Below are 13,032 nucleotides of genomic sequence, written 5' to 3'. Positions count from 1 at the left end.
TTATGTAGGGTGAAGTGTTGCCTTGGTGGATAAACTGTTCTAAGATCAGTATTATGACTCTCTCTGTACTCTTACCTACAGGTTCATGTGGCAGCTTTGCAGCAGCATCCCTAGCACTTTACCAGACCCCAAAGCTATCTCCCTCATGACTGCCAAGGTACGACCGCACTTAAAGCCTTATTCTCGACCATAGAACTTAATTTGAAAATCCTTAAACTTGACACAGATTTATTTATGGCTTTACACTTTGAATATCCTTTCCACTCTCACACTTCTCCTCGGTTACAGCTTAGCACGTCATTTGTCCTGGAGACGTTCATTCACTCTAAGGAAAAGGTGAGTTGTCCCTCCTTACTGTCAGTGGGTGGCTCCCTCTAGTGGCCAGCCTCAATTGCAGTCAGGTTATTTTTCAGCGATTTTTAGATTTTTTTTGCCCTCTGTATTACCGTGTGGAAGATGGTCTGTAACTTCGAGCCAAGGTTTGTCTAAATTTTGTCTGTGTTTTCAGCCCACCATGTTGCAGTGGATCGAGCTCCTGACCAAACAATTCAACAACAGCCAGGCAGCCTGCGAGGTAAATCGACTGTTGAAGCACAAATCGGGGACCACATATTGAACTGAATGGTTTTCAGTCATCAGGGTAATTGCTAACTTTGTGTGGTTGTGGTCTTTCAGTGGTTTTTGGACCGCATGGCTGATGACAACTGGTGGCCCATGCAGATCCTCATCAAGTGCCCCAATCAGATTGTTCGACAGGTGAGAGCCCCTTTCAGATTGTTCGGCAGTCATTCACACAGACACACAAACCACTCACTCACTATCTGCCCTGTTTTTCCCCATCAGATGTTTCAGAGGCTGTGTATCCATGTCATCCAGAGGCTGCGGCCAGTCCACGCCCACCTCTACCTACAACCTGGCATGGAGGACGGGTAGGAATGGTTGCTTATGTAGAAATCAATCAATCACTTACAGCTCAGAAACATGTTAATTTGTAAGCTTTATAGCGTAAACAATTGATGGCTTACGCGTATATTTTATTTTTAGAATTTTTCCCACATTAAACTAGCTTCTGATATCCCATGAGTCGTCTATAACGTGGCTCTTGAGCTGATCATGTTTGCTGCCACTGGAGGCGATGCAGTGTAACATCACCGTGTCTGTCTGTCATTAGCTGGCTGAGAGAAAGGTGCCACGTGTCACCAAGTTGTCCTAGCACTGTGGGCACTTGGAGTTTTGTGGCACAACATGGAGGGAAATGGTCACTAACCAAAGAAGTTTAGATTGATAATGTTCTGGACAAACTCAGGGAAAACTCCCAAGTTTAATTCCACTGTATCACCTGGGTCATGTTCATTAAGGTACTCAAGAGAATGTTTCAAAATGCTTTGCAACACTAAATGAAAATGGGAGTTCAAGGTAGTCCCTTTCTGTTTCAGTCCATTTTCATTTGTTTGGTACCGAATGAACATGACCTGAGAAGTTGACTGACTTGACTTCCTGTGTGCGGCCTCCAGGTCTGACGACATGGACGGGCCGGTGGAGGACATCGGCAGCCGCTCGTGCGTGACTCGCTTCGTCAAGACGCTGCTGTCCATCATGGAGCATGGCGTCAAGCCCCACAGCAAACACCTGACCGAGTACTTCGCCTTCCTCTACGAGTTCGCCAAGATGGGAGAGGAGGAGGTGGGTCGTGGATAACAATAGTCATTTTATAGGAATATGCTCTTGACACTTTAAAAAATATCCCAAATGAGTTCCAAATGGCACCCTATTACCGACAGTGTACTGCTTTTGACCAGAGCCTGCTCTCTGAGTGCATACATTTTCAGTATGTTTTCTGTTTCCTGCAGGGCTTGAACCCCATGACCTTGGTATTACCTCACCAAGATGTATGGCTAAAAGTATTTTTAGAGAACAAGGTTTTTGCCAACGGTCTGTTTTTCTCTTTTGTCATTCCTCCAGAGTCAGTTCCTTCTGTCCCTACAAGCCATTTCTATCATGGTGCACTTCTACATGGGCACCAAGGGGCCTGAGAACGTAAGTAAACGCTAGTTTGTGTGTGTGTGTGTGTGTGTGTGTTACTGTGATGGTGTGTGTAATGACCCGTTCACCCCAGCCACAGGTGGAGGTGCTGTCTGAGGAGGAGGGCGAAGAGGAGGACGAGGAGGAGGACATCTTGTCCCTGGCGGAAGAGAAGTACCGCCCGGCCGCCTTGGAGAAGATGATAGCTCTCATCGCCCTGCTGGTGGAACAGTCCCGCTCTGAGAGGTAGGGCACTGCCGGGCAGAGACTGTCACGGCACCACTTGGGACACATGAAAGCCATATATATGGCACAGGGATTTGACCTGCTACTAGCAAAGTGAGATTAGTCAATGTTACTGGACAAGTTGTGTATCACCCAGAACTAGAAAATTGTTGTGACTAGACAATTTGGTATTATACATTTGCTGGGTCACAGGAAATGTTCATAGTTTTGGTGCAGGACAACATAGTGTTCGCAATACAGCCCAAAAGTTAACTATAAATACTACCACATACAGCACCCAATTTATTCGCTGTCACTATCAAATCCTCCCACTTCTTCACATGTTTAATTTCACCTACATTCTAATCTCCTTTTCCCCCCTCCCCTCTCTCTCCAGACACCTGACTCTGTCCCAGAGTGACATGGCAGCCCTGACTGGGGGGAAAGGCTTCCCCTTCCTCTTCCAGCACATCCGAGACGGCATCAACATCAGGCAGACCTGCAACCTCATCTTCAGCCTGTGTCGCTACAACAACCGGCTGGCCGAGCACGTACGTTTAACGCGCACCCACAAACAAACACGTCACCGTTGTTAATGGCAGACCCTGACCGTGACCCCACTCTCCGAGGGTGTCTCGGGGAGAGTTGGAATTTGCAAAAAGCACATTTCCAATTTGTATTAATACACACTTTTACATGTTTGAAATAGGGCAATATATAAGCACCCACCAAATTATTATTATTATTACATACTGGAACGAACTACAAAAATCTGAAACTGAAGACACTTGTCTCCCTCACTAGCTTTAAGCACCAGCTGTCAGAGCAGCTCACAGATTACTGCACCTAGCCCATCTATAATTTAGCCCAAACAAGTACCTCTTTCCCTACTGTATTTATTTTGCTCCTTTGCACCCCATTATTTCTATTGCTCCTTTGCACCCCATTATTTCTATCTCTACTTTGCACATTCTTCCACTGCAAATCTACCATTCCAGTGTTTTACTTGCTATATTGTATTTACTTTGCCATCATGGCCTTTTTTTTTGCCTTTACCTCCCTTATCTCACCGCACTTGCTCACATTGTTTATAGACTTATTTTCCTACTGTATTATTTGTTTTACTCCATGTGTAACTAAGTTGTATGTGTCGAACTGCTTTGCTTTATCTTGGTCGCAATGGTAAATGAGAACTTGTTCTCAACTTGCCTACCTGGTTAAATAAAGATGAAATAAATCAAATTTCTCCTGTGTTCTATTCCAGATTGTATCCATGCTCTTCACCTCTATCGCTAAACTGACGCCTGAGGTAAGCACTGATGTGAGAACCTATACTTTTAATACATAATGCTCTCGAAAAAATCTATTATCCAACTCTATTAGTTTGTACAAATCTCAATTTATCCCTTAAATGTTCTCTACTTTCTCTCATCTCTCTCTCCCCTTCTCTCTCTCTGTCCCCTTCTCTCTCTCTCCGTCCCCTTCTCTCTCTCTCTCTCCTTCTCTCTATGTCCCCTTCTCTCTCTGCATCCCTCTTTTAGGCGGCAAACCCTTTCTTCAAGCTGCTCACCATGCTGATGGAGCTGTCAGGTGGTCCCCCGGGCATGCCTTCCTTCGCCTCATACATATTACAGAGGATCTGGGAGGTACGGTCACACACACTCAACATAAAATCCAATGTTATTGGTCACATGCTTCATAAACAGCAGGTGTAGACTAAGTGATCCTTACGGGCCCTTCCCAACAGTTTAGATATACAATTATAATAATAGAAGGAATAAATAATGATATCTTGGTGCAGAGGTACAAGGTCATTGAGGTAGATATGTACATATAGGTAGGGGTTGAGTGACTCGGCAACAGGATAGATAACAAACAGTAGCAGCAGCGTATGTGTTGAGTCGAGAGCTGGTGCAAAAAGGGTCAATGCAGATAGTCTAGCAGTTTCCGTACCAAGCGGTGACTCAGCCAGTCAAGATTCTCTCAATGGTGCAGCTGTAGAACTTCGTTGAGAATCTGAGGGCCCATGCCAAATCGTTTCAGCCTCCTGAGGGGCAAGAGGCGTTGTGCCGCCTTCATGACTGTTGGTGTGTGTGGACCATGTTAATTCCTTCGTGAGAAACTTGAAGCTCTCGACCCACGCCACTACATCCCGTCGATGTGGATGGTTGCGTGCTCGGCTCTCCATTTCCTGGAGTCACTGATCAGCTCCTTTTGTCTTGCTGATGTTGAGGGAGGAGGTTGTTGTCCTGGCACCACACTGCCAGGTCACTAACCCTCCTATAGGCTGTCTTGTTGTCGGTGATCAGGCCTACCACCATCGTGTCGTCAGCGAACTTAATGATGGTGTTGGAGTTAGGCGTTGCCACTCAGTCGTGGGTGAACAGGGATTATAGGATGGGACTAAGCAGGTGCCCCTGAGGGACCCCAGTGTTGATGGTCAGCGGGGCGGATGTCTTATTGCCTATCCTCACCACCTGGGAGTGGCCCGACAGGTAGTCCAGGATCCAGTTGCAAAGGGAGGTGTTCAGTCCCAGGGTCCTTAGCTTAGTGATGGTCTTTGAGGGCACATAGGTTCATCTGATTCATTGTAACTTGTTCTTTATCAAGTTACTTCAGTTAAACATAAATTTATCCATCTATTTGTCCTTAATCCACATTATCAAGTTATTTCAGTTGATCTTGATGCTGTTGCCAAAAATATTTGTTGTGTGTGTTCTCTCCCAGGTGATAGAGTACAACCCTAGCCAGTGTCTGGACTGGTTGGCGGTGCAGACCCCCAGGAACAAGCTGGCTCACAGCTGGGTGCTGCAGAACATGGAAAACTGGGTGGAGCGCTTCCTACTGGCCCACAACTACCCCCGTGTCCGCACCTGTAAGAACCCTTGTGATGTCTTTCTCTGTCTGGAAGTTCTTACTGACTACACTGCAAAAGTATATGGACACCTGCTTGTCGTACTTGTCATTCCACAATCAGTTGGCACCAAGCATTGGGACAGGTAGCGTGCCACAAACCAGGTATTGTGTGTAGCAGTGATACCCAAGTACATCTTAAATTTATTCAAAATTAAACTCAATGTAAATGTCCATCAACAAACTTCTTACTGCTTATCAGACACATTTCCACTTGCTGAACACAAACTCCTGAGATGAAACATGCAGCCTCTTAAGACAATTGTTACATAGTTACAGTCTAAATTGAGCCGTGGTCTCTCAACCTTTTCATTCAACAGAATAAAACAAGAGTATAGTACAAAAATAGTGGAATCAGAATAATAAGGTTGACGTCAACAATGACAAAGTTCATTTGAGTAGAAGTTGCCCTCCAAAAATAAATAAGTAAATAAATACAAGTAGATGGCGCTGCAACAACGTTTTTGAAAGAAGTCCATAAAGCAAACACATAAAATAAAGATTTCAATACAATGCCACTCAATGCCACTGTTCAGCATTTCCATGGTTAAGCTATGTGGTGCTTACAACCCTGGCCTTGCACAATCTGGCCTGCATCTATCTGATCTTACAGTTGACCGGGGCAGCTCTTATCAGGGAAGAGATTTGACCAACTGACTTGTTGGCCCGTCCAACGTTTAAAGTCACTGAGCTGCTCAGTAACGCCATTCTACTGCCAATGCTTTATCTATGGAGATGACATGGTTGTGTGCTCGATTTTTATACAGCTGTCAGCATGTCCACATACTTTTGTAAATATCGTGTAGGTTACAAAAGCTCCCCATGAAACAGTGCCCTAAAACAGGTTTACAAAAGTGCCCTTTCATCTTGTGTGGTGTTTGTTAGTCCCTCTCTCGCTTCCATCCCCACCTCTCACAGAGAACCAACCGAGAGCTAGGTACCACTGCACTCATCCCCATCATTCTCTTCTCACTCTAGCAAAAGGACGATTGTGTGTAAAGTTGGCCTAGAAATACAAAAAGGATAGACATTGAGGCAAAACGCTGCTCTAACTCTGAGTTCTCCCTCTGTCCCTCTAGCGGCAGCCTACCTCCTGGTCTCCCTGATTCCCAGCAACTCGTTCCGCCAGATGTTCCGCTCCACACGTTCCCTCCACATCCCCACGCGGGACCTGCCCCTGTCCCCCGACACCACCGTGGTGCTCCACCAGGTACTGTTACACACTGCAGTTCCGTCTCCCTGTGTTTTAATAGTGTTTAGGTTCTACTCAAGGTACAGACAGACACTGAGGATAATCTCAGACCAGATTTAATTACCCAACTGGATGCTTCAGCTAAATAGCGTAACATGCAAATAGAGCCAACAGGGCCTGCCTGCTCGTTAGGCAGGATTAGGTGTCCGCTTATGGCGGCAGATTGATGAGGGCGGCATTTTCTGAGCTTAACTGGCACCAACCAAAACACGTAAAACCTCACACAATTCTGCCCTAAAACAATGACAATTTCTTTCGGCCAGTGGCATATGGGCTTTTTAAATATTTTGCTTGTCCATTCCCAGTGCGCTTCTCCAGGGTGCTATTGCAGAGATGCTGGCTTCCGGGTTGGGTGTGCACTGTGTTAAGAAGCAGTGCGTCTTGGTTGGATTGTGTATCGGAGGACGCATGACTTTCAACCTTCGTCTCTCCTGAGCCCTTACGGGAGTTGTAGCGATGAGACAAGATAGTAGCTACTAAACAATTGGATACCACGAAATTGGGGAGAAAAAGGGGTAAAATAAAAAGAACATCTAACGCAAATCATGTAGCCGATTAAAGCACATGGTAGAATGAGTACGTGGCCTTTTCTGTAGTCTACAGGCTGCAGATAAAATTTGAGAATTTATTTAGACGGGCACTTTTTACATCATGCAGGTTTCTCTGATCAAACTAAATTGCGCCCAATCAAATAAAAAATACTCTTGTCATGTTAACAAACAATATTTCCTAAACAGGACAGGTCAAAGTGAAATGGACAGTATAGAATCTACAATCACAACTGTTGTCCAGGAGTTTCACCCCATTGATCATTGTGTCTGTACATTTTTGACAAGTTGATCATAGCGAAAAAGTTAAATATTTCTGCATTTCCTGTTGTGCTAACACATTGCAAATAGGCTCACGATAACTCCTGATAAAGTTGGGTGGCTGATATTCAGAGCTTAAATAGCCAAATTGATTAGTCACAGGAATCGGGACTAATAAAGCCAATGCAACGGCCTGTTTTACAAATGGTGGGCCTACCACGTATATGGGTATTCATAATGGCTGGCCGACATGGTAGGCTGCGCCCCAATAAGCCAGCAGCATTACCACCCTGCATCGCACTGCTGGCTTGCTTCTGAAGCTAAGCAGGGTTGGTCCCTGGATTGGAGACCAGATGCTGCTGGAAGTGGTGTTGGAGGGCCAGTAGGAGGCACTCTTTCCTCAGGTCTAAAAGACATAGCAGTGACACCGCCCTGTGTCAGGTGCCGTCTTTTGGATGGGACATTAAACGTGTGTTCTGACTCTGAGGTCACTAAAGATCCCATGGCACTTATTGTTAGAGTAGGGGTGTTAACCCCGGTGTTCTGGCTAAATTCCCAATCTGGCCCTCAAACCATCACGGCCACCTAATCATCCGCAGCGTACATTTGGCTCATTCATCCCCTGTAACTATTCCCCAGGTCGTTGCTGTAAATCAGAATGTGTTCTCGGTCAATAAAAGCGTGAGCCGACGTCTTTTTGAACTCTTTGTCTCTCCTCGGGCGGCAGAAAGACAAGGACCGTCCCTGCATGCAAGTTACACACGCATATATATTTATACCCCGACTGGGCGGATCTCCCCTTCTTGTACGTCTAAGATAAACAATTACTCTCTGTTGCTGGGCGGAAACTAGGTCTGTGCCTCTTTTGTGCCTGTGTGAGAGAGAGAGCTGTAGTTAGTGTCGTTGGGGCCCCTCTGGCCCCCCCACAGATGTTTCCTCCCTCTTCAACTCTTGTCCTCACATTGATGTTGAGTTCCACCTCTCCTTGCCCTTGTTCTTCAGAAACTAACTTGGCATAACATCAACCCGACTGTTGCTCTCTTACCTACTTCCTTAGAATGTTAATATACAGCAGTAACAGTGTGTGACCTGAGACCGACACTTTTTGGACTTCCCCTTGCCGCTACAATAACACACAAGCTCCAACAACCTAACCCATAACAAGATTACTACCACAAATGAGCTAATGACACAATTAAAATGGGATATGGTCAAACCGGTGTCAATCGTTAGTGACAACGTTTCGACCAATCAGGTCTCGGCAATAATAACCATTTCCTGTTTTTTTCTGATCACCTGCTCAGACTTTGGATGATATCTTCTATTTCGAAAGACTTCAAGTACAGATATTTTATTGATACTGGGATTGTAGGATTTAATTTACAACCCATAAAGGAGACTTACTGTATCTTTTAAAGAAATTGTATTGTTCATGTAGAGCGATTTAGATTGAATTGTCTGTGTTTCATAGGAACTGTTTTGAAGTGATGTTTATTTTTTGTATGAAAAATACAGAGTAATATCTCCTATCTTTCCCTTGGCTCCTGTACCAGGTGTACAACCTGCTTCTGGGCCTGCTGGGTCGGGCCAAGCTGTACGTGGACGCGGCGGTACATGGGACCACCAAGCTGGTGCAGTACTTCAGCTTCATGACCTACTGCCTCATCTCCAAGACGGAGAAGCTCATGTTCTCCGGTTACTTCATGGACCTGTGGAACCTCTTCCAGGTGAGGGGGAGGTTGGAAGGGCTTTGTTTGCTTTGGGAAGAGTTGAGTGTGATAAATTAGTATTAGATTTGCACGTTATTCATAGAACTAGAATGAATACAGGTGTTTACACTTAAAATAAAAGAAATGAAGCATATTAACTACCTTTTAGGTTTGTTTGGTTCCTTTTTCTCTTCCTCTGTGGTGTGTTCACCTGTACACCAAGGTGTACACACCTTATTGAAGAATAACGCTAGTGATAATAATGAAATGGTTGAGCTGCAGTAAGAACACTTCTCTGATCTCTCTCCATGTCCCCTCCTCAGCCCAAGCTGTCTGAACCAGCCATCGCCACGAACCACAACAAGCAGGCCCTGCTCTCTTTCTGGCACAACGTGTGTATGGAGTGTCCCGAGAACGTCCGTCTGGTCGTCCAGAACCCCGTGGTCACTAAGAACATCGCCTTCAACTACATCCTGGCCGACCACGACGACCAGGAGGTGGAAATAATAAATATAGTTGCAGAGACACCCTAATTATTTAAAAATAAATCTAGCTGTGAGCAGAGGCAACGAGGTCCTAGCAATAGAAACAGTACCACTTGGTCAACCGTTGACACTAAAATGGGCAAAGGTGATACCCATCTGAAGCATGTTTACCAAGTTGCATGATTCTACCTCCAATAGGTGATGAGTTGCGTCGTGCATGTTTGCCACAACAGCTACCATGCTACTGCCACAGACTACTGTCCATTCCAACTTAATGTTTACCAAACTGCCTGCCCCTACGTCCAACAGTTCAGTTGTTTTAACCTTCGGTGCAAAGAAGCGCCTTCGACTAGCGAAGAGCGGCAGTCTCTGAAAAGCAAAATTTTCTTAGCTGTTTATCCAGGAACAAGTTGTAAATGTAAAAATGTTACCAGCAGGAACACAACAGTCAAAGAAAGAATGTAGGCCAGCCGTTAGAGGCGAGTCTAAAAGCCTGCTTTCCCAACAGGTGGTGCTGTTCAACCGGGGAATGCTGCCGGCGTACTACGGCATCCTGAGGATGTGCTGCGAGCAGTCACCCGCCTTCACCCGCCAGCTGGCCTCGCACCAGAACATCCAGTGGGCCTTCAAGAACCTGACGCCGCACGCCAGCCAGTACCCAGGGGTGGGTGGTCCAGCTGACTGACTCTCTGTCCCTTTTGTGTATAATGGGAAGATTCCCTGATTCTGACTGGGTGCTGGTGTGTGTTGTCTGTTTTGTCTCTTACTGCTTCAGGCGACTATCTACCCCTCTGTTATACTGCCTATGTCTATAACCCCCTCAGGCATGTGCCCTGTCCAGAAACATCCCCTAGGCACTTCATGAAGAGATCAGATGGGTAATAGTGACGGCTAGGCCTCTGAAGATGTTTCTAGAGGGGCTCTCTGACTCCTGTATGAGGTTGATTTGCGTTTGTCTCTGTTGAATCTCTGACCAGTGTCTGGTGTGTCTGTCCCTCTGCAGGCGGTGGAGGAGCTGTTCAACCTGATGCAGCTGTTTGTGGCCCAGCGGTCGGACATGAGGGAGGAGGAGCTGGAGGACGTCAAGCAGTTTAAGAAGACCACCATCAGCTGCTACCTCCGCTGTCTGGACGGACGCTCCTGCTGGACCACACTCATCAGGTAACACACAGAGAGAGGAGATCACACACACACACACAGAGGGAAGATCACACACACACACACAGAGGAGATCACACACACACACAGAGAGAGAGAACACACGCACGCACACAGAGAGAGAGATCACGCACACACCGAGAGGAGATGACACACACACACGCACACACCGAGAGGAGATCACACACACACACACACACACACACAGAGGGAGATCACACACACACACACAGAGGAGATCACACACACACACACACAGGAGATCACACACACACAGAGGAGATCACACACACACACACACACACACACACACAGAAGAACACACACACACAGAGGAGATCACACACACACACAGAGGAGATCACACACACACACAGAGGAGATCACACACACACACAGAGGAGATCACACACACACACACATAGGAGATCACACACACACACACACAGGAGATCACACACACACACACAGAGGAGATCACACACACACACACAGAGGAGATCACACACACACACACACAGAGATCACACACACACACACACACAGAGGAGATCACACACACACACACACAGAGGAGATCACACACACACACACACACAGAGATCACACACACACACACACGCAGAGATCACACACACACACACGCAGAGATCACACACACACACACACAGAGAACACACACACACACACACACAGAGATCACACACACACACACACAGAGATCACACACACACACACGCAGAGATCACACACACACACACACACAGAGATCACACACACACACACACGCAGAGATCACACACACACACACACACGCAGAGATCACACACACACACACACACGCAGAGATCACACACACACACACACACACACACAGAGATCACACACACACACACACACACGCAGAGATCACACACACACACACACACACGCAGAGATCACACACACACACACACACGCAGAGATCACACACACACACACGCAGAGATCACACACACGCGCAGATCACACACACGCGCACAGATCACACACACGCGCACAGATCACACACACGCGCAGAGATCACACACACACACACGCAGAGATCACACACACGCGCAGAGATCACACACACGCGCAGAGATCACACACACACGCACAGATCACACACACACGCAGAGATCACACACACACGCAGAGATCACACACACACACACGCAGAGATCACACACACACGCAGAGATCACACGCAGAGATCACACACACGCGCAGAGATCACACACACACACACACAGAGATCACACACACACACAGCAGATCACACACACACGCAGAGATCACACACACGCGCAGAGATCACACACACGCGCAGAGATCACACACACGCGCAGAGATCACACACACGCGCAGAGATCACACACACGCGCAGAGATCACACACACGCGCAGAGATCACACACACGCGCAGAGATCACACACACGCGCAGAGATCACACACACGCGCAGAGATCACACACACGCGCAGAGATCACACACACGCGCAGAGATCACACACACACGCAGAGATCACACACACGCGCAGAGATCACACGCACGCGCAGAGATCACACGCACGCGCAGAGATCACACGCGCAGAGATCACACGCGCAGAGATCACACACACACACAGACACGCAGAGATCACACACGCACACACGCAGAGATCACACACACACACGCGCGCAGAGATCACACACACACACACGCACAGAGATCACACACGCACACGCGCACAGAGATCACACACACACACACAGGCACACACACACACAGAGAGACACACACACACACACAGAGAGAGAACACACACACGCACACAGAGAGAGAGATCACACACACACACAGAGATCACACACACGCACACGCAGAGATCACACACACACACACACACACAGAGATCGCACACGCAGAGATCACACACGCACACACGCAGAGATCACACACGCAGAGAGAGATCACACACGCACACGCAGAGATCACACACGCAGAGATCACACACGCAGAGATCACACACGCAGAGATCACACACGCAGAGATCACACACGCAGAGATCACACACACACAGAGATCACACACGCAGAGATCACACACGCAGAGATCACACACGCACACACAGATCACACACGCAGAGATCACACACGCAGAGATCACACACGCACACACGCAGAGATCACACACACACACACGCAGAGATCACACACACGCACACGCGCAGAGATCACACACACACACACGCACAGAGATCACACACACACACACGCACAGAGATCACACACACACACACGCACAGAGATCACACACACACACACGCACACACACACACAGAGAGAGAACACACACACACACACACAGAGAGAGAACACACACACACACACAGAGAGAGAACACACACACACACACAGAGAGAACACACACACACACACAGAGAGAGACACACACACA

The 13,032-nt window shown here is 47.2% G+C and overlaps 1 protein-coding gene and 1 non-coding gene across 6 annotated transcripts in view; both read left to right on the top strand.

Moving 5' to 3' along the window:
- The window catches only part of LOC118389387 (ubiquitin carboxyl-terminal hydrolase 34-like), a 63,502-nt gene that overhangs the window by 40,359 nt on the left and 10,111 nt on the right, over positions 1-13,032 (top strand). For 3 of the 5 annotated variants that reach the window (XM_052527496.1, XM_052527494.1, XM_052527492.1), the window contains exons 51-67: positions 82-157; positions 289-336; positions 509-574; positions 676-756; positions 844-929; positions 1,515-1,683; positions 1,963-2,037; positions 2,117-2,268; positions 2,645-2,798; positions 3,512-3,568; positions 3,789-3,893; positions 4,975-5,122; positions 6,240-6,370; positions 8,775-8,948; positions 9,254-9,427; positions 9,924-10,079; positions 10,419-10,576. In XM_052527496.1, the coding sequence (XP_052383456.1) occupies positions 82-157; positions 289-336; positions 509-574; positions 676-756; positions 844-929; positions 1,515-1,683; positions 1,963-2,037; positions 2,117-2,268; positions 2,645-2,798; positions 3,512-3,568; positions 3,789-3,893; positions 4,975-5,122; positions 6,240-6,370; positions 8,775-8,948; positions 9,254-9,427; positions 9,924-10,079; positions 10,419-10,576 (2,010 nt within the window). The remainder of the gene's footprint in view (positions 1-81; positions 158-288; positions 337-508; positions 575-675; positions 757-843; positions 930-1,514; positions 1,684-1,962; positions 2,038-2,116; positions 2,269-2,644; positions 2,799-3,511; positions 3,569-3,788; positions 3,894-4,974; positions 5,123-6,239; positions 6,371-8,774; positions 8,949-9,253; positions 9,428-9,923; positions 10,080-10,418; positions 10,577-13,032) is intronic. The other 2 variants (XM_052527495.1, XM_052527493.1) reach the window with 1 other exon arrangement.
- On the top strand, positions 1,120-1,248 carry LOC118389662 (small nucleolar RNA SNORA17). Its single transcript, XR_004826793.1, has one exon. It is a non-coding gene; the product is annotated as a small nucleolar RNA SNORA17 (small nucleolar RNA).

Source organism: Oncorhynchus keta, chromosome 10, assembly GCF_023373465.1.
Source record: "Oncorhynchus keta strain PuntledgeMale-10-30-2019 chromosome 10, Oket_V2, whole genome shotgun sequence".
In the NCBI taxonomy this organism is placed as follows: domain Eukaryota; kingdom Metazoa; phylum Chordata; class Actinopteri; order Salmoniformes; family Salmonidae; genus Oncorhynchus; species Oncorhynchus keta.
This window is presented reverse-complemented; position numbering and strand designations above follow the sequence as displayed.